The following is a 22,678-nucleotide window of genomic DNA, read 5'->3' on the forward strand; positions in this document are numbered from 1 at the left end:
AGCTGCATTTTTCGAACTCACACAAGATGTAAAATGAAGAACGAAGGAAGCAATGAAGAGAGAAGATAGAAGGAAAGGAACAAAAAAACCGTTATTGTTTTTTTTTTTTTTTTTGGAATGGAGGGTTGCTATATATATAGGCAGTGAAGTGCCATTTCGGAACAGAAGAACGTTATGATGAACAGTCGCCAGACTGGAGAAACGATTGGTCGGAGATGGAGAAGAATTATAACCGAAAATTTTGAATTCAAAATTTTGGCATTTGAATTTTTCTTGCAAAAATTATTCGAAACATTTCAAATAATTTTGGAGCAAAAAATAAGGACAGGTTTGACCCATACCCACACCCGCCCCGGCCGGATGGACGGCGACGCGCCGTGTGGTGGTGGTTTTGGGCTTGTCCATAACTCCTCTTCCTACAAAACTTGGGTACCCCTTAGGGCCCAACCCAAGGTCTCTAACTTATAGCATATATACTTATAGAAACTCTTCCATGTTTCTTATGTGGGACAAGGTTTAGATACCAACTCAAAGTAACCACACCAAACATATTCATGTTCATGAGGCTCACTTCGGTATCAATTTCTCATTCACTCGAAAATGGTTTTGACCATCCGAGTATATATTGTTGTTCATCACATGGCAAGGAACGTGTTGCCACTCAGATTCACAAAAACCGAGGTGTGGGTCCTACATTAATGATAGCTCAAAATTACCAAAAATTAATGGTGATAAACCATTTTTCTCTAACACTTGGCACACCACGTCAATATAATGATGTGATACACTTAACCTATTTAATAACATATCATCGGTAAAGGAGGAAATATACAATAAGTGTCCTTTTAATTAGCGTACATACTCTGCTTTGTCATTAGGGATATCAAAGAAAGAGATTAAGGTAGCGTTTGATTTACTTTTCAAAACTTAACTTTGTTTTTAAATCATGATTTGAATGAAACATATTAATTAAACATATTTTTAAAACACAATTTAAAATTACTTTCAAAACTCTTCTCTTCTCTCTTCTTCTTCTTCTTATTATTATTCAATCAGTCACTTTTTCTCTCTCATCTCTCCTTTCACATTTTCTCACATTCTATACATCAATCAATAAAAAAAAAAAAAAATTACAAATCATCCCAAAACTATTTTTAAAACTCATAATCAAACAAATTTTTTCTTTTTAAATCATGATTCAAAAACTCAAAACTCAAATTATAACTCTAAATTTAAATCATAATTCTAAAACTAAATCAAACGGATCCTAAGTTATACATGAACTAGCCGTCAATTCCATGTTTATGGCTGCCCAATGATTTGCAGACACATAAACCATACACTTATCACATTATTTCTCTTTCCACGCTCTCCCTTTTTCCTTTTACTAAGTACAAATCACGGTCTCTCTCTTCTGCCATTACTGAGCCATCGACCTAATTCTTTTCTCTATTTCTTCAATCAAGCATTGGAGAAATTATTGGTTGGTCTTTGGGTATCGTCACGTCACGTGGTGCTTCAATAGTGTTGTAATTGGTGAAAAAGTTAGGGCCTACGAATTTGTGTTAGGTGATTGAAAAATATTAAAGGATATGATGAATTGTGATTAGTGTGAGATATAGTCACGTGGTGCCTTAAGATTAACCAATAACTTTTCAATTGATTGGGGTAAAAAATGTTATTGAACCTCCGATTACAGTGTAAGATTGAGCAATTGAGTAGCTCAGTCTTTTATTGCATATCATCTATATCAATTCATGGTTTGCATAAAATCCACCACAAAATTGTTTTTTTTATTTTTTATTATAAAGATTATATCCATATTTATATTCCAACAAAATAAAGGTACAAAGATTTGACATGTGAGGGAAGACAAACTCAAAGATTAATGCATTGTACTTCTCGAATTTTCCTAACAATAACAGTAATAGAGGACAGAGTACTAGATTGAGAGGAGGTGCTTTTGAAGATCAGTGGCTCTGATCTTGAGAAGAAATAATTACAAAAAGAGAAAGAGAAGATGCAAAATTTGGTCTGCTATTGCTAATTGGTGGGGTATTTAGTGGGTTATTCCCAGATCCATAGATGGTCTTTTACTCTGGTGGATGGGTTGAAAGTTTAGGAAGAAAGTTAATTTGGTGTGGAAGGCCCTTCCAGCAGCAGTGTTGTGGTCTGTGTGGAGTTATAGAAATGAGTGTGTGTTTAAGGCAGTCCAGCTCAATTTTCAGGTTTTGTGTGAATGTATCAAGGTGAGGTCAGTAATTTGGATGAGATCTCAGTTCAGGGATGCTTCATTTCCAGTCAATGATGTCGTGTTTAATTTTTCACAAGTCAGGTGTTGTCTAGGATTTTCATGAATTCATTCTGGTATGGGGAGTATTGGTTGCAGGTTCTTTGCTGATGGGCATGCTCTACTGCTGCAGATGTAGGTTGTTCAGTGTTGCAGGTTGCAGTTAGTGAATTTTGATGTGTGGGTGTTGTCATCAAACTCTTTTGATGTGTGGGTGTTGTCATCAAACTCTTTTGCAGTTGGTGAATTTTGATGTGCAGTTGCAGGTTGCAGTTTGTGAATTCTGATCTGTTATTATGCTTGTTGAGCTTGCACCTACTCTGAGGATGTTCTGAGCATGGTTGCTGCTGTGATGGGCTATCCTGTGCAGTGCTGTTGGTGAATTTTAATGTGTGGGTGTTTCTGCTGGTAGTTGCTGCAAATCTTTCTAGTTATAGTGCTGCTTCTTCTACTTGCGGGTTCTGTTTGATGGTTGTTGGGTGTAGTCTCACAGGTCAAAGGGGTGCTTGGTTTTGGTTGATTCCAAAAGATGGTAGAGTGGGGTGTTGAGTCATTGGGGGGTTTTTTCTTGTTGGGCTTGGTTTCTCACCAACCCTTGGGGTTGAGCTTGCAGATGATTTTGCTCTCTGCTCGGTGTCAACCTAGTTGGGATTGGGTAGTTTCCTATGATGCTTTGTGCTATTCTCCTCTTTTATTGATGTATTTGCATATGTTATGTATGTGTTGTCATCAATAAATCTTTCTTTTGCTGATCAGAAAAAGATAGGGTTTTTTTTAAAAGGACAAGGCTTGGATCTTCACACGTACAGATCTGTCATTGGGACAAACATAAAAATGGACTAAAAAAACAAAAAAAAAAAACAAACAAACAAACAAATAAAAAATTTAAAATCACCGGCCGTTCATTAAGAACTCATCATAAATGTAGTTTTCTTTGAACTGTGTATGTGATGGTGATGATGGATTCAATCAGAGGGGATTCTAAGCATAAGGTGTAGAGATGTGGGTTGTGTTGACTTTTTGGTTAAATTAGTCATAAAAAGATAAAATGAGTTAAAAAGTCAATAAGATAAAATATCATATTTAAATCATAATTATTTTATTTTTAAAATTCAAGAAAGTCAATTCAAATGAGTTTTTTAGTTGAGGATAAAATAATCAAAAATATCAAAAATTAAGAAGTCAACTCAACTTTTCAAACGAAGCGTGAATATGTGATGGTGGTCGGTGCTCATGGACTTTTCAACGTCCGTCGATGGCTATAAATATAGATGATAGGAACTTTGTTGTAGGATCCAAATCATGAGGTTGTAGAGGGTGCAAGTGGATTTAGGTAAGGACAGTAAAACAACCCAAAGCAAAGAGATAAAAGGTGAAAAGAAATACAATTATTGTGGACCATACTTTTGCTTATGTGGCACCTTATAAGTGGATGCCCATGAAAATCACATTGCTCGAACGTCCATGACTAATTTAATCTCCAAAAGAAAAGACCCGTAAGTTTTGGGATTACAACTATTCAGGCCTGATTTGATTTTAGGAGATAAATTTTTAAAAAATATTTTGGGAAGAGAGTTTAGTAATTTTTGTAGTTTGTTTGTTTTGTATATTTTGAAAATAATTTTGGAGTTTGGAAGTTTGGGATGATTTGATATTTTTTTGTAATTGAGCAGATGTATGTGAGGGAAAAAATGATTGAAAAGGAGAGAGGAGAAAGAAAAAGTAATTGATTGATGTGTAGGAGAGATAAAGTGATTTTGAAAATTTTTTGAGAAAAATTACAAACCAAATAAAATTTTCAAAAATTTTCTTCAAAATCTTTTCCCCAAAGCCAAACCAAACAAGGCCTCAGTTTTTTGAAATTAAAATAGGATAAATATTACATCAGTAGTTTTATATTCTGTCGTTTGTTTTATTTTAATTCCTATAATTTATTTGGTTTAATTTTGATCATTAATTTTAAATTTTGCATCAATTTTGTCCAATTGATAACATCTTTATGATGTTTTATAGAAAATTTTCACTGAATTGGTTAAGATTAAGTCATTAAATTGATGAAGTTTGCAATTTTACTCCTAAAAATATGATACACATAGTTCATATGCTCATTTGCCCAAAGAAAAAAAAAAAAAAAAAAACCTAACAATTGTATTCAATTGGATCAATTCAAGATAAAATTAAATTCAAGGTCAGATCAATGTAATTAAAATTACAGAGATCAAAATAGCATAAGGGTCACAGTACTGACACTAACAGTGTAATATGATAAAAAAAATAAATTTCCATACCTTAACATGCAATAATCATACCATGCAATTGCCTCCATGTACTTTGGACAAACTTGTATGAGCTTATGAGTAGAATCACTGACACAGCTACGACAGATACCGAGTTCAACATCTCCTCTACAAAGCACTATTGCATTAACTCTATCAGAGTTTTGGCCAAGAGAAGCATTGTAAAATCCATAACTGTCAATGGCTGAGGAGAGAGAAGAGAAGAGGGTCTTGAGGTTTGCCTCATAAGTAGTAGTGCTGTTAGTTCTATTAGGCACACAGTAACTGAATATGAATTCAGGCTGTGCAATGGTGATGGTGATGGTGATGAGGGTATGTGAAAGGAAGAAAAGCAGTCTCCAATAAACCATTTTTACTGTATCTATATCTATACTCTACTATAACCTGGTATTTGGACAAACAGGCTGAGAGAGAGAGAGAGAGAGAGAGGGCAAATGCTATGCCTTCTTTAGAATTGCTTGCTCTGCTTCTTATGTATTACAAAAGACGAAGGCTTGCTTATTTATGAGAAGTTATCTGGTGGTCTGGGATATGACCATGTGGTGCTTAGGTGTGTTGTGATTAGGAGAGACGATAGGATTTATAATTTTATATTGAGTGAATAAAAAATAACAAGACATAATGATTTGTAATTGATTAGAGATATGGCTACATGATACCTTGACCACGATATAATATTTCCTGAGTTGCCAGTTTTCTCACCAATACTGTGCATTATATATTTTTTAATAGAAAAATTACTATTTAAGTTACTGTGTAACTTTTGAAATTCATAAGGTTTTGAAAGAAAAATAAAAAACTACTATTCATTGAAATCGACCCTTGATCATTAATTTCAAACCTCTGCCTATCATTTTTGAAGATGAGAAAAGAGATGACTCACATGCCCGAAACTGCAATCTGTGGGAGCGTCATTGTCCAACGGATATATGTTCAACAGATAGATTTTTGTGTGTATATAGCAGTGTTTTGGTTGGAGAAAAATAAGAAGTGAAGAGGAAAATATTTGTGATATTGAATTGTTCTCAAATATTGTATTGTGCCTCCTTGTGTTGTATTTTTCGTGAGAAAATTTATTGAGAATTTGAGCAAAAAATTATAAAGGGATTTTACACCCTTCTTATTATTCTTGTAAAAAACAGAGTTTTTGTAAGTGATTTTTTTGGAATAAAATCACTTGGGTAAGGTAAAACCAGGTACTAGATTCAAAACTAGTCAGAGTGATTGGGTTCAATTACTTGGTGTAAAGGTTTACTAGCACCTGTGAAGCTAGTGGTGTAATTACTATTTGAAAAATAATGAAGAAATTCCTGAGAAGGATACTTGGGCAATAGACATAGGCCCGACGTGATGAACTACTATAAATTGCTGAGTTTGTTTCCTCTTCTCTTTGCTCATTTTTATTTCATTAATCTATTTGATATTGTTGAGCATGTTTATTTTTTTAATATTTGGGTTAAATTTTAATTTAGTAATTTATTTATAGATTATTATTACTCTGTTAATTTATTTGTTAAAATTCAAATATTTTAATTATTATTTTTAATATTATGAAATTATTTTTTAAAAACCCAAATCACCTCCCCTTTTGAGTTGCCTACCTGGGATAACAGTTTGATTTTTCTAAAATTATTTTCAGAATTTTTTGAGGAAATAGCAATTAGTTCGACAAAAATAAATATCAAAAAAATATTTTTGAATTTTTAAAAATTATTTCTACCTTTCGAGAAGATAAAATTATAAGTATTTTTTGATTTTTTTAAAAAAAATTCACCAAATTAATTTTTAATTTTTTTTAAAAAAATCAAAAATATATTTGTGAAGGGTAGAAATCCATATCCAGCCCAATAGAAATATGGGCTCAAATAAGCCAGGTAAACCCAGATGAATTGAGCCCAAAAACAATGGAAGCCGATCAACATGATTGGGTGTATTAGACAAAATTAAGATCAAAGCAGAGATTGACCCCTGACAAAAGAATGACCCTCGGATCGGGGTGGATCCAACGGCTAAAGAAGAACACAAGTTGGCCACTGACCTTTGACAGAATGATGTTCATCCGATCAATAGAGATCTGAAAATCATCGACAAATACAAGTTGGCCACTGCCTCTGACAGGAAGCCAATCATTGGATCAACAGAGATCCGACGATCAATAGCAATTGCAAGTTGGCCACTATTAAGGTAACCTCTGACAAAGGGCTGACCGTTTTGATCAAGAGAAGATTGAGGGTCACAATACCATACCAATTAATATAAAAAGGAATCAAGCAAATAGGTAAATGACACACAGAGGTAACTAAGAGTAACTATACAAACATACCTTTCCTTTATTTCCCTATTACAATCGTGTTTGACTAGAATGTTATTAACTTGATCGTTATAGGTTTCTCCCAACCTACCTAGGTCGGAGGTGATTTTAGAATTTAGTTTCTCCTGCAAGTGTAGGATATGGTGCATTATCTCGCTAATCTTGTGTGGAGACAAATTCACCATCTATAATATTCTAAAAACTTAACCAAACAAAGCCAGTCTTTGTGAAAATATGTGCAAGTTACTTGTTGATGTTGACAAATTTTCACGAAGTGATGACAAAAATATGTACACAGTGATGATGTAATTCAATGTGCTTGGATTGGACATGAAAATTTGAATTTTTAGTTAAAGCAATGACAGACGTGTTGTCAAAATAAATTATTGTGAGATCCATTTACTTTTGCTATAAATTTGCAAAAATTCTTTCAAATCATACACCACTTCACAAATGGCGTGAAATAGCGGTAATGTATTCTTCTTTATAATTGAATAGACTAATACCGTCTTTTTGTTTTTGGAGAATCACGAGTGACACAGTCTAATTTACGCTCAATCCACACTAGACCATGACCTTCATAATCAACGCAATCAATGTCTCTTGTGCCAAAACACAGTTAGGTAAGGTAGGCCCCTATCATGATGTGAACCTTCATTCAAACATTACTATGCAAGTCCCTTAAGCAAACTAGTCCTTCGTGTCACTTTCCATCTACGGAAATATCTTATCCTACGAAGGGCTCGTTTGGAAATAAATTTTTAATAATTTTTTTTTTTTATAAATATGAGATGAAAAAAACTAAATGTGACTTTAAATACATTACGACAAAAATATATTTTAGTGGTACTATATTAATAGCATATTTTTAAAAAGTACCACAAAAATAATATTTGGTGGCATATTTTACAAAACCTCACAAAGCCGTAAACATAAAAAGCTCTAGTGATATTTCAATAAACAAGTGCCACAACACTACAAAAAAAAAAAACATTATTTAGTGGCATCATTTTAGTGTTTTTTTATTTTTTATTTTATTTTATTTATAATAAAAATGCTATTACAAATACATCTAATGGCATTTGTTTAAAAATGTCCCTTAACCATTCGCCTATTCTACTATTTGAGTGGCCTTTTATTTAATTAAGGCTGTAAATAAATTTTGTGGCATTTTTTAAAAATAAAATAAAATTGAGAGACATTTTATTTATTTAAGGTTACCAGCACAAATAAAATTTAATGGCATTTTAGAATTAAAAATAAAAAATAAAAAATAAAAAATGCCATTGAACCGCAGTAGCAAAGGAAAGGGTGGAGTTCCACTTGGGAACTAACTCTCTCTCTCTCTCTCTCTCTCTCTCTCTCTCTCTCTCTCTCTCTCTCTCTCTCTCTCTCTCTCTGTGTACACATACATATATTCATAAACCATTAACTCTTTATTCTATTGAAAGAAGTAGAATCACAAAAACAAATTTTAGTGATTGGATTCCAGAAAAGCTCTGATTTGTTCAAATTATTGTTCTTCTATGGCATGTTTGATTGGGTGGATTAGAGCATGGAATTAGGATTATTAATCCGTGGGCCCAATTATCTCATGTTTGTTTTAACATTTTGGTTTAGGATTATTAATCCAATGGATAATTAATCCAACAAATTTGTAGGATTATTAGTAATGGGATAGGGGTGAGATTATTAATCCAATGGATATTAATCCAATTGGATAGTGAATCCTACACTAATTTAATAGGATTATTAATACTTCACTATTAGTCTTTTGAATCAAACATGACCCTATGGTTGACCCTATGGTTTGAGCCTTTGAGGGCGCAAGGTAGGCCCTTCACATTCTTTGAAACAGTAAAAATTGATATATTTGTGTATGTTCCATACTTCTTGAGTATTTGTTGTCCTTATCATAGTGGTGATTTTCACATTCACTCATCATCTTCCTTCTTACTTTAATTTGTGTCTTTGTATTTTGTATAGACCATTTGTTATGTCAATAATTATACTTACTACTTGTTTCTTCAAAATACAATTTTGATTGTTTGTTCCCCCTAAATTAGCAAGGCATGCTTCTGAATGTTCCATTGGAGAATTAGCTCAGGCCATGGTGGTAATGTCCTAATATTTTAAGGGATACTTATGTATAGGTCTTAATAAGTAGACTTATTGTCTAATAGGTCCTATAGAAAAAATTTGTCATAAAAAAAGTTACTAATTGTAAGTTTTAGCGACAATTTATAAAAATCATGATAAAAAAGTCACTAATTGTCAAGTTTTAGCGACATATATAAAAAATTATCACAAAAAATATTTTTAGCGACAATTTTACCAAGATTTATTTTTAATAAGATTTGATAAAAATTAAGTCCAACTATTAGGACTTATTGATAATTTACCCGTATTTTTTATTGAGTCATCTAGAGTATGACATTAAATAGTGATAGTGTTAAATGCCCTGTTACCTATAGTACTACAACTTAATATGCCTACCATCTAGCAACTAATTTGATTGTTATATATAATATTACTAAAACTAATGCCCTGCTATTTTGATGACCAGTAACAACACTACAATCTTGCTTGGAGCATCTGTCACTTTCTAATTCTGTGCAGTTTCATGCTATTCTTGATAAAATGAATAGTTGTGTTCTTTATTCAAGAGAAAAGCATAAAACAAAGCAAACTTAAATTATTTGTTGCTTATTATATGTGTGTGTAGATATCCATTTATAAATGTTGATGAATAGATATCAATAATGATACATCTCTCTTAATTAACGAGCTCTAATGACATGGAAAGTCAAAAAAAAAAAAAAAAAAAAAAAAACAAGACACAAACATTACTATCACAATGAAACCCACACTTCATTAGAGCTATTAGAGTTCCTTTATTGGAGCCCCAAAACATTTTTGAATAGATATATACAGGTTTTGGGTAACCCAATTTTGAATGTATACTATATAGCATCGGAAACATTTGAATATATATGATTACAATGGTAGGTGTGTGTGCTGATTTCTGACCACACAAACAGGTACTCAGCTGAAGAGTACCGATAGAATAGATCTCGCCCGAACAACCTGTCACAGAAAGATAAGGCTCCGGCGGTGGTTCGTCCACCTGGGGGCACTCCGACAATCAAGTCAATACTTAGTTATCTCTCAAAGATAGTAAACAATGCTTAACTCACTAGCTAAAATACCAAAAGCGTACCTTAGACCCACGATGGTGACTTACTTTTATAGCCAGCACTAACCTGATCCTTGTAGAAACCTAGCTTCAATGGACTCTGGATCAATGCTCATCCTGGACTCCCAACTAGATAGAAATAAACTCCCTAAGAGCCTTATCTTTATCTAGACTGAGGTCCTCCCCCATTCTAGGACTCTTGTCCCTTATACGTTCATCTCGGATTCTGGTATCTCTGCAGATAGCCTCGGCCTAGCTGAGATCACCTCAGTGCCATGACCAAGACACGTGGCACCTCGGCTGACACTTCAGTGTCACCTTGGCCACGTGTTGTCATTCACAAAATATGCCCCCACAATTGCCCCCTAGGTTCTATTACCTCAGCATCTTGAGGTGATGGAACCTATACCGTTTGTCCATATAGCACATCGGCCAGGACTTACTCCATCCTTTATGACCGAGATTATCACACGTCGGCTTCACCTGACCAAGACTCTACAGTCTACTTTTTTAATGACCAAGAACCAAGAACCAAGTTCTTCAAGTTCTTTAACCAGGACTGTTCACCTAGCCGAGGTCCTTACTTCATTAAATCAAGAACTCCAAGAGTTTCATCTGCGTATGAACTGTCACGCACGTTTTTCTCAGCCGTTTTATCCACGCGTCCTTTTCTTAATGATCCGTACCTGACATGTGCCATTAGGTCGCGTCGCTTTTGCGCGCACTGCCTGACAGACACGTCGTCCAAGGCACATTCATTGTGGTTTTGCTGCCTTTTCATGTTTTTACAAAAGTACTTTCCCTCTCTCCGTCTCTTCACTTTGCATTTCTTCACTCTCTCAAGGTTTTCTCCCTCTGCAAGAAAACCTCCAATTTTGTTCCTTCAAAGCTTTCTGCAACCTACATCGATCACCTCCTTCGGTGAACTTTTCACTATCCATTTGCGACCACTCACGTCATTTGACTCTGACGATATTCATCCGGCGTCATTCTTTTTGGTAAGTCACTATTTTCCCTCTTTTCAGTTTTTAATTTATTTCAAACTCTGTTGTGTTTGTTTGTTGTTATTGTGAATGCATTCGTGTTCTTCAATCTTTGCCTGTGTTTTAAATTTCATCATTCGTGTGTTGAGCATGTTTGTTTGAGATTTCGTGTTTGTCCAACCTGTATCTTGGTCTACGTATGCACACACATACTACTCATATACTTGTTAATTTGCTACTGTCCTTGGCTTTGCACATCTGCACACACTTTATTCAGTGTTCTTTGAATTTCTGTTTGTTTTCTTGAGTCTGAATCATTGTTCTTTTATGTTTTTCTTGCTTTATTTATAGATTCTTGCCTTTGATTCCTGTATCTGCATAGATTTAGGTTTGGGATTTGATCTAGAACTCCGTTCTTTAGGAAAACCGAAACCGAACCAAAATCCCCTTAGATTCTCAGAAAATTTTACGCCAGTGCTCTCTAGGGTTTAACTGAGGTCCTTAAACCCGCACTAAACATTCTTTTCTGAAGTTTTGCCTTAATCTTCATAAGCTGACATCATGGGTATGTTCAGGTGGAGAGTTGACACCCCTTCCAAGCTAGAGTACTTTAGGAAAAAGTTCTCTATCCCAACCGATGTTTACCTCAGGCTGGTAGGAGAGGAGGACTCCATCATGCCTGATGGGGACTCTATGCCTTTCCCCGTAGTGGCTTTCACAGAGTATGGACTTAGGTTCCCTCTAAATATCCTTTTCCGACAAGTCCTTCATTACTACAAGCTTAACCCAATATAGTTGGATATTAACTCTTATAGAGTCATTAACAGTATAATTGCCCTAGCTAGCCAAGAAAACGCTAGGATAACACTAACCGATATCCAATACTGTTATACCATGTGTGGCCTGAAATCCGAAAAAGGCTATGTTTATTACCTCAAGCTGAGATCCACTGAGTACAAACTCATAGCCGACCTCCCAGACTCCAACAAAGGTGCTGGAGATGATTATTTTATCGTCTCAGGCAACTGGGAGTTCTCACCTGATGACGACCTCTACCTTTATCCTTTGAGCCGAATAGTGTTTAAAGAGGGTAATGGTAAGAACCAAGTGTCACTTTACATGCTTTTAAGTCTTTATTACTATATTCCCTTTATATATGTTAATGCCTGATTTTTGTACTTCCAGCTCTTCCTCAGCCATCAAAAGACTTCCGCAAAACCTTCTTCTTTAGCAAGGACTTTAAGAAGCTGCTGGGCTTGCCAGTTAACCAGCGCAAAGCCCCTCTACTGCTCAACTACATTCCAACCTACAAATCTGCGTTGCCCGGCGTCCCCAAGAAAAGCAAGTCTCCACCTTTAGTAACAACGCCCCGTGCCACTTCATCACTATGGCCTGAACAAGCCTCAACTCTTGATCCAACGGAGCAGCCATCAACATCTGCTCCACAACTGATTCCCCCTGCCCAGCGTCAACGCTGACGCCAAGCTCCACTCTTCACTTCTGCAGGCAGAACTCATAGCCAAAAACGCCAATCCTCTAAGGTGTCGGCTTATGATCCGACAAACCCGCCAACTGCACTGCCAACAATCTGCTTCGATACCAAGGTTACTGTTGCCGCCACCGCCGAAGAGATGGGCCGTGCAAAGATCATTTTGGATCACCTTTTAGCCAACATCCCGGGGATGGTGTTAGTTTATTCTTCCAGTCCTTCCCAAGCCCAGCCAAAACCCAAGGCAAAGAGGGTTAAAAGGGCAAATGCCAAGCCCAGTGCCACTAAGGTGGAATCAGAGGACACAATACCCATATCAAAATTAGCCGAAGTAGAGAAGTCGGCCGAGAAAAGGCCTGCCGAAGCTGCGGTGTCCTACTAGCCTCAACCAAAAAAGCCAAGGTCCAGCAGTTCTTCTAAGCCTTCTGGGTTTCGTGCCGACGCTCCTTGGACCCTAACTGTCAATGTTAGAGACTGTCCTCTTCTTGATGAGGATAGTGCCCTTGATAGCTTGGAAGTTGGAGCTGCCATTTCTACTGCCGTTCTTCTCCCAGCCGATATCAATCGGATGGCCGAGCTCTCGGAGTATGAGAACTATGCAATGATGATGTACCATTACGTCTTGGTAAGTCTTGTAATTTCTTATTTAACTTTTAGCTCTGGTTTTCATACTTAACTAACTTCCTTTACAATCTTGCAGGCTATCCAGCAGGGTCACTCCTTTACAGTCAAGACCAATGAATTTAAGAAGGAACTGACCCAAAAAACCAATAAGGCAGCCAAGCTACTGTCCTTTTTGAACAAGGCTAAGGCCCGTATTCGAGGCCTTTTTAACCAGGCCAAGGTTACTGAGCTGGCCCTTAAAAATGCTGAGGACCGCACCGAGGCTGCAAAAAATGTAGCTGAGGTCGCCAAGGTCGAGGCGAAAGAGGCTAAAGAGAAGAAGGCTGAAGGCCAAGCCGAGCTTCAACCGGTACTGTCTACGAAGGAGGCCGAAATTAAGGCGACCGACGAAAAGGCCTACACTGAGGGGTTGGCTGATGTACGTGACGAATACAAAAGGCAAGTGAAGCAGATATGCAATAAGGGTTACACCCTTGGTTGGATGGCTGCCTTGAAAGAGTTGGCGGTCCCTGAAGATTCGCCACTGTATGACGTTAGCCGACTTATTTTACCACTACCCCCTACTCTAAGCCAGTCTGAGGGCGAGGTTGAGACAGACGAGGATGTCGAAGCCAATAAGTCTGGTGGAGTTGGTGCCGCTGGGGCCAAGTCCCCAACTCTGAATGAGCAAGTCCTGGACTTGACTCAAGATGAGGAGGACGAGGTCTCAAAAAGTGTCTCCCCCAAGAAGACTACGTCCGATGTGCATATCGCCGAGAAGAGCCTCGATCAAACTCTCCAAGAAATTGACACCGAGCTTGAGGCTGAGAACACTACCGAAAGGATTTCCCAATTGTCTTCTGAGGCCGAAACACAGCCAGCCATTGATGCCGAGTAGTTTAACTTGAAGCTTTTATTACTGTACTTTGTACTTTTTGCTTTTGAACAATGTTAGCTTTAGTTTGGCCGATGTGCCTTTTTTGTACTCTGAACAAGTTGTCTTTTGAATGCAAGACTACTTATTTTTTTTAAGTGTTGAATGTCTTCTTTTCTCTTATGTATGTTTTGCACTTTCATACTTAGAATAATTTTGCATGTCTTCAAAGTATACCTTTTTCTGTATAACCTCTTTAGAATAAAATACCTTAGACATAACTTCTAATTGTTTATCTCGGCCTTGGCTTAACACTTGAAAACATTGTAAAAATATTTTCACAAGTGTTGTTTTAAACTTGCCATTTCACTCACACTTATCAAGACTTTTGTCTTCTATACTTCACAAGTTTGGTAACCTGGTTATCTCAGTAAATATGTATATACTTGTGATATCCCTGTTCCGTAGTATGCTAATTGGTCCTTCATATGAATATGATTATGTGTTTGATATGATTTTGTGTGCCATTATGTGAAAATATGTGGTTTTGAATTTCTATCTATTCACCGTAGGAATATCTGTTTGATTATTTGCTTTGGAAATTAAATTGAAGGCCCTATCGGCCACAGAAACTGAAATTGAATGCGCCCTTGTGACTGGCATAATTTTTAGAGCCTACAGTGAAATTTAATTAAAAATTGATACGGATCAAATTAATTAGATTAAATTAATCAATTAAGTGCTCAAATATCTAATATTAAATTAATGTGACTTAGTGGGGGTTATATAAGGGCCAATACACTTTCAATTCTTCTTTTTTGTGTTCATTTGGCTGATATCAACTCTAAGAGAGTGAGAGAGGGTCAACTAGAGAGGGAACAACAGGAAGAGTTGAGTGTTTGGCTCAAGTTGTGAAGATTGGAAGGCCAACTCTAGATTTGACCATAATTTGGGAAGATTAAAGCCTCTAGGTAAGTGAATTCATGGACCTTAAATTGCAATTTTGTGAATTCAAGTTTGATTAATGGTCAAGAACATGAATTAAATTGATTGTGATGGAATTGAGTTGGTTTTGTTGAGTTTGAAGTCATGGAATGCATGCATGTGTATAATTGCCATGAATTTGTATAGTTGAGTATGAAAAATATGATCCATGTAGAATTTTGGCTAGAACTCATGCTTGTGATCACCATTTGCACCATTTGAGTTGAAATTGGAGTTATAATCCACATGCATATACAATTTATAAGGAAATGAGTTTGAAATACATGGAATTGTTATCATGAAAGCAAGTTGGGTCAATTTGAGGCATGCATGTAAGTAATTCATGGAATTGAGTTTCATAATGTTGTAATTTGGTGTTTGTACCATGTTAGTACATGTTTATGTGAAGATTGAGCCATAAAATGCAAGATGTATTGATTTGAAGGTTGAATTTGAGCTCAAGAACATTGCTGGAAAACTCAGAATTTTTTATGTACGCTCGAGCGGGGGAACTGCCGCTCGAGCGGGAAAAACGGGCTCCTAGCATTTTTGCAGACATGGACGTCCGCTCAAGCGGGGGAAGTTCACGCTCGAGCGGGAAGCCATGTAGTGAGGCCTTTAGCTCGAACGCCAGAATCCGCGATCGAGCGTAAATATGACATAACCAGTACTTTTGCAGGCCTCAAGGGTCCGCTCGAGTGGGGAAGTCCACGCTCGAGCGGGGACCCTGTTTCTGAAATTTTTAAAAAGGCATTCTGTGTTTCGTTTTCTGTTTTCTTTCACTTCTAAGTACTCTTAGGCATACATTGAGCATTGTAATTGAATTAAAGGGATAAGAATAAAGCCTAAAGAGGAATACGTGAGTTAAAGAACAGATTGAATCATTTGTGACCCGTATGTGTTATGTGATGTGTAGGGTCAAGTTCCAGGGCAAACCAACCAACCGATCACTGTGAGTAATATCTTGACAAAGATATCTGAAATATGTTGTTGTCCAATTGCTTACTTCTATGTAAGTTTATAAGTTTGTTGATTTGATTGGTGGACAATGTTTGCTATGCCAAATGAATGGGCCAAAGGCCAGTTTGACATGAAGGAATGAATGAATGGGCCGAAGGCCAGTCTGACATAAATGAATAAATGGGCCAGAGGCCAGTATGATTTGAATGATTGAATGAATGGGCCAGAGGCCAGTATGATTTGAATGAAAGTATGAATGGGCCAGAGGCCAGTCTGATATGAATGAAAGACAAATGGGCCAGAGGCCAGTCTGACATGAATGAAAGACAAATGGGCCAAATGCCAGTTTGACATGAATGGATTGGGCCCGAGGCCGTTCAAAATGTTTGGAACCGAAGTTACTTGATCCATATCTATTTATATACTAGATAGAAATATGAATTGGGCCTAAGGCCGTCCGATGTATATTGTTCTAATACATCTTCTTTAATTGATATTATTCACTGGGCTTTCGCTCACGCTCATTCATGTGTTTGTAGATGAGCCAAGAGAGGTCCAGACCCAGCCTCAGTGAAGTCTATATGGAACAACTAAGGTTTCGAAGAGTCAGCCCTTACGTCTTACGCACGAGACACGTCTTCGCCCTTTTGTTATTTTATGTTGTTTTGTCATATTGGCGAGGACTTTGGTTTACGTCTGTATATAGTTTTGATTGGCTAACTTAGACTTGATAGATCCTGTATGTATAGAGCTTTGTATTAGTACATATTTTGATGTGAGTTATTAATATGTGTATGTATGGTTTGTTATGATGTGTCATGTAAGCACAACTCTATGGACAAAATTTTAAATTTTGCTTCCGTTTAGGCCCTGTACTCTGATGAGTTAAGTTTGAAGTGGTTTGAGGCCGTAGATAATCCCGCGATTACTGGCCGGTTATGTCCTTAACCCATAGAGGCGGGTTCGGGTCATGACAATACTTCTTCCAATATTACCTCGACTTAACTTTAACTTGCAAATTTTTCTAAAAATTTCAACAAGTGTTAGGCCAACTCTAGCTTGTAGATTTTCTATAAAGTTCCAATTCCCAAGTACTTTAAAATTTTACTTATCATTCTCTAGCTCCTTGCCCCCTAATGTGAACTTAAGTTTCACTTTTGTCTACATTAAGTACGTATATTTTTTGCCGAAGTTAGATTCAAACAAAGATTAGCCGAGGTCCTCAACCTTGGTTTCTTTGTTAATCTAACTGAAATGTACTTAGTTTCATTCTAAGCTTAATTCTGCCGACATGGAGAGGCTATGTTAAACCAATTTAGTTCAACTCCATTATATGTAAGTCTAATTTCATCTTTGCCATATAATGAGTCTAAGTTATTCATTATGTTTCAATCAGAAACATCGTTAACTTAGTTAAATTTTATTATATGCAAGTATAATTCAACTCTGCTATATAATAAGTCTAAGTTATTCGTCATGTTTCAATCAGAAATATCGCCAACTTAGTTCAACTCTATTATATGCAAGTATAATTCAACTCTACCATATCATAAGTCTAAGTTATTCGTCATGTTTCAATCAAAAACATCGCCAAGGGACTAGTCAGTCTAATCACACAAATTTTCAAATTCTTAAAAAAAATCAGGCTAAAAAATTTTATTACTACCTCGGCTAAGAAAATTATGACATAAATTTCGAAAAAAACAAAAAAGTCTAATGATAGAAAAACTTTAAGTTGCAAGTGTTCTAGGGTCTTGGCAACTCTTTGCCTTCACTGTCTTCAAGCCGATATACCCATTGTCGTCGACCGAGATGATTCTATAAGGCCCCTCCCTGTTTGGGCCCAGCTTTCCTTCTCTAGGATCCTTCTTGTTGCCAACGACCTTTCTTAGAACGAGGTCCCCAATTCGAAACTCTCTTGGGTTGACCTTCTTATTGTAAGCCCTAGCAAGCTGCTACTGGAATGCCTCTAGCCGAATTGCTGCTTTCTCTCTTCTTTCTTCCAATAGGTCCAGATCTCGGGCCAAGAATGCCTCGTTAGTCCCATTCTCTACTCCCTAGGTTCTGATCCCAAGGATGCCGACTTCTAATGGGATAACTGTTTATGTGCCATAAGCCATGGCAAATGGGGATTCCCCAATTGATCTTCTCGGCGTAGTCCGATATGCCCAGAGTACATTAGACAATTCCTCCACCCATTTTCCCTTAGCTGCTTCTAGCCTTTTCTTGATCCCATCCAAGATAGTCTTGTTGGATGCTTTTGCCTGACCATTACTCTGAGGGAAACTTGGAGTGAAGTAATAGTTCTTGATATTGTACTTTGCACAAAAGTTTTTGATTAGCTTACTGTCAAATTGTGTACCATTGTATGCTATTATTGCCCTTGGAATCCCCAACTTGGTGATGATGTTCTTCCATATGAAGTTCTTCACATCAGTGTACTGAATCTTTGCAAGGGGTTCAACTTCTACCCACTTTGTGAAATAATCAGTTGCTACCAGTAAGAACTTCCTTTGTCCAATTGCTTGGGGTAGTTGTCCAACAAGATTCATTGGGCAAATGGCCAAGGGCTAGATACTGGGTTCAAATCTGCTGATGGTAATTGTATCAAAGGTGCGAACCTCTAACACTTCTTATACTTTCTGACATAGGCTTCAACATCCTTCTGCATATAGGGCCACTAGTACCCTTGAATAATGGCCTCATGAGCAAGTGACCTGCCCTTAGTGTGGCTTCCACATAATCCTTCGTGTATTTTATACAAGAAGTCTTCAACTTGTGAAGGATGCACACATCTCAAAAGGGAACTAGTAAAAGACCTTCTGTAGAGATGTCCTTTTACTGTCAGACTGAACCTCGCCGACTTCAGTCTAGTCTTGTGTGCTTCTTTGCGATTGTTTGGAACCTTCCCATCTCTATGGAATATTATTATCACATCCATCCAACTTGGTCCCATCTCCATATACATTGCTGCGTACTCTGTGATCAGTGGTTCCACACTTGGGCCTGACAAATAGTCAACCATTGTTGTTTTTGCCTGCCTTGATTTCATTGCACTAGCCAAGTTAGCCAAGGCATCGGCGTGGCTGTTGTCATCTCGGCTAACTTGCTGTAGTCGGCAGTCTTGAAACAAGGTTAGTAGTCTAACAACCTCTTTGATGTAGGCTATCATTCTTTCTTCTTGGGTTGCATACTCACCTGTTGCCTGGTTTACAATAAGCAGGGAGTCACAGAAGACCACCACCTCGTCGGCTTCCATTGCTGCTGCCAACTTGAATCCTACGATCAGTGCTTCATACTCCGCTTCATTGTTGGAGGCTTTGAACCCCAAATGAATAGATTGCTCTAATATTTGTCCATCTAGGGATACCAACACCACTCCTGCCCCTGCTCCTTGACGGTTTGAACTCCCATGAACAAATAGGCAGAAGGAGTCACCAATGTAGATATCACAGGGCTTGAGTTTTTCTTCTTTCTTCTGATTTGCTGTGGGGTTTTTCATTTCCAACTGGGTCTCTTCTTGTTCCCTTGGACATCCTAGGTCGCGGTTCACTGGGGCTCGACGTGGGATGGCACCTGGTGTGAACTCGACCACGAAGTCGGCCAGAACCTGGCCTTTGATTGCTGTTCTGGGTCTAAACTCTAAATTGTATTGGCCCAATACCACTACCCATCTGGCCACCCTGCCTGTTAGATCTCCTTGCTGTAGCATCGACTTCAAAGGGTGCTCAGTCAATATCACAATCTTGTGGGCTTGGAAATAATGGTTCAACTTCTTGGAAGCCATTATTAAGGCTAATGTCAATTTCTCCAGGGATAAATACCTGGTCTCCGCGCTCGCTAGGGTGTTACTCACATAGTAAACTGCCCTCTATTTTCCCATCTCTTCTCTAATTACCACTGCACTTACTGCATGCTCCGAAATTTCCAAGCATAAGAAAAGTTCCTCTTCAGGTACAGGATTTGAGAGAACTGGAGCTATGGTTAGGTATTTTTTCAAGTCGGCCAAGACGACTTCGTACTCTTCTGTCCACAAAAAATATGTGGCCTTCTTCACTAAACTAAAACATGGTTTGCATTTGTCAGAACTTCTGCTTATAAACCTATTCAGGGCTACGGCCCTTCCAGCAAACATCTGTACTTGCTTTGCTGGTGTTGGGCTCTTCAAGTCCAGGATGGCCTTGATTTGATGTGGGTTTGCCTCAATGCCCTTTCTGGTAACCAAGTATCCCAAGAACTTACCAGACCCGACTCCAAACACGCACTTCGAAGCGTTGAGTTGGAGCCGATATTTTCTAAGGATGTTGAAAATTGCCTTCAAGTCGGCCAGATGATCCTTAGGTTCCTTGGTTTTCACGACCATGTTGTCGATGTATAGTTCCACTGTTTTGCCAATCTGATGTTTGAACATCTTGGTTACCAACCTCTGGTATGTTACTCTTGCATTTTTCAACCCGAAAGGCATAACTATGTAACAATACAACCCTTTTGGTGTGATAAATGCAGTCTTCTCTTCATCAGGGAGGTACATTGCTATCTGATGGTACCCCCTATATGCATCCAGGAAGCTCATCATTCCATGTCCTGAAGTGGCATCCACTAATTGATCGATCTTGGAGAGTGGGAAACTGTCTTTGGGATAAGCCTTATTCAGGCTAGTGAAGTCCACGCAGACTCTCCACTTCCCATTATTCTTTTTCACAACCACAGTGTTGGATAGCCAGGTAGGGTAGTTTACCTCTTGGATGGCTCTGGCCTCTAATAACTTGTCCACTTCCTCCTCTACTGCCTTCACATGAACCGACGTTGGCCTTTTTGCTCGCTGGATGATGAGTTTTGCTGACCTGTCTACGTTCAGTCTGTGGCATGTAATCTTAGGGTCAATGCCAGGCACCTTGTATGGCGTCTAGACAAACACCTCTATGTTTTCTTGTAAGAACGATTTTAACTCCCTTTCCTCTTTCTCGACTAAGCCTGAGTCAAGGAGGAAGAAGTGTTTTTCATCCCCTTGCTGGACCGAAATTTTCTTCAAGGGTTCCTCGCTTTTGTCGGCCGGCTCTTTGTCAACGTCATCTAAGTCCTCCATGTCCTCGCTTTCAATCTCTACTGTCTCTGCCTCCCGTACGTTATAGGCGGATTTTATTGCTGCCATGGAGCAATTCTTTGCCTTCACCTGATCCCTTTTGACCTCCTCAATTCCACGCTCTGTTGGGAATCGCAAAAACTGGTGCAGTGTTAAGGGAGCAGTCCTCATTACGTCCAACCATGGCTTTCCTAAGATAACATTGTAAGGGGAGTGGGTATCAATTACTGTGAACTCTGTGCTTATCTTCTTGGTGTCTACCTACACCTCTAAACTTATTGCTCCCAGGGGCCATAACGGCGTTCCATTAAACTCGACCATTGGACTGTTGGACTGTTCCAGATTCTCCTGGTGAAAGCCAAGCTCCTTGTAGCATCTGACATACATGATGTCACAAGAGCTACCTTGGTCAATTAGAATGCGCCTTACCTGGCACTCTCTAATCTTCAGGGATATCACCAGAGCATCGTTCTGTGGATGCTGCACCATGTCTAGGTCGGCTTCAGTAAAGGACATCATTGGTCCCTGGTACTTGTCTGCCCTAGGCCTCTTTTGCTGGACCTGATACACATGCTGTAAGTGTTTCACCCTCTGAGTCTCCTCACGTACCTCGTTCTCATTGACCTTCGAGTGAATCACATTAATCACTGGAGGTCTGTCTACTTGCGGTTGTGGTGCTGGTAGAGGTGGTGCTGCCGGTGCCTGGGGCTGCCTTGCTTGCTCTTCCTTGTTCTGGCCTCATCTACCAGGTCCCTTAAGTGACCTTGTCTTGCCAGGTCTTCCAGATATGTCTTTAGGGCTCTGCATCCTTGAGTCAGGTGCCATCCTCATTGAGGTAGGCACAATGCTTCCCTAGGCTTCTTCCCATAAATTCGCCAGGGATCTTCTCTGGTGCTCTATAGTAAGGCTGATTCATGATCCTTTCCAAGACTTTGTAAACTGAGATTCAGAACACTGTGGTGACTACCTATGCAACCCTTAGTCTTGTTTCTTGTCTATTAAAATTTGTATTACCTCGACCTCATTTCGGTGAGCCGTTCCTCTTTTCTTGCTTTGATGCCTTTGTCCTTGGCGTGTACTCCTCTACTCTCGTATATTTCTCGATTCTGGCCATAAGTTCCTCCATACTTTTTGACAGTGTCTTTGCCAGTGACTTTCGAAGCAAACAATCATCGTTTAGGCCATTCTTAAAAGATACGACTGCCACCTCTTGGTTGCACCCTGGTATTCGGTTAAACACCTCATAGTACCTTTTGACATAAGCCCTGAGGCTTTCATCCTCGTCAATTCTCAAAGCCATCAGGGAGTCTACCCTCAACGGCTGTAGTTTGTTTGTAACAAACCTGGCCACAAACGTCTCAGCTAGGCTTTCCCAACTTTTCACAGTTTCTTTCAGCAACTTATGAAACCAGTCTGATGTGATTTCCCCAAAGGATGAGGAGAACACCTTGCAGAGCAACGGCTCGTTCTCGGTATACAGTGCCATTGAGTTCAAATACAAGCCGATGTGAAAATTAAGATCAGACTTACTGTCGTATATTTGGAATCTCGGCATGTGGAACCTTTTTGGGGCCTCAAACTTGTCCAATTCTACCAAGAACAGCATTC

The 22,678-nt window shown here is 38.3% G+C and overlaps 1 protein-coding gene across 4 annotated transcripts in view; it reads right to left on the bottom strand.

Moving 5' to 3' along the window:
• Window positions 1–5,149, bottom strand: part of LOC114321036 (cysteine-rich receptor-like protein kinase 8) — a 30,895-nt gene extending 25,746 nt beyond the window's left edge. For 2 of the 4 annotated variants that reach the window (XM_082869929.1, XM_082869927.1), the window contains exon 1: window positions 4,600–5,053. In XM_082869929.1, the coding sequence (XP_082726055.1) occupies window positions 4,600–4,937 (338 nt within the window). In that variant the 5' untranslated portion in view covers window positions 4,938–5,053. Of the gene's footprint in view, window positions 1–4,578 lie in introns of all 4 variants that reach the window. The other 2 variants (XM_082869928.1, XM_028268160.2) reach the window with 2 other exon arrangements.
• Between the last annotated feature and the right edge of the window lie 17,529 nt (window positions 5,150–22,678).

Source organism: Camellia sinensis, chromosome 5, assembly GCF_055761805.1.
Source record: "Camellia sinensis isolate YWXY chromosome 5, ASM5576180v1, whole genome shotgun sequence".
Taxonomy (NCBI): domain Eukaryota; kingdom Viridiplantae; phylum Streptophyta; class Magnoliopsida; order Ericales; family Theaceae; genus Camellia; species Camellia sinensis.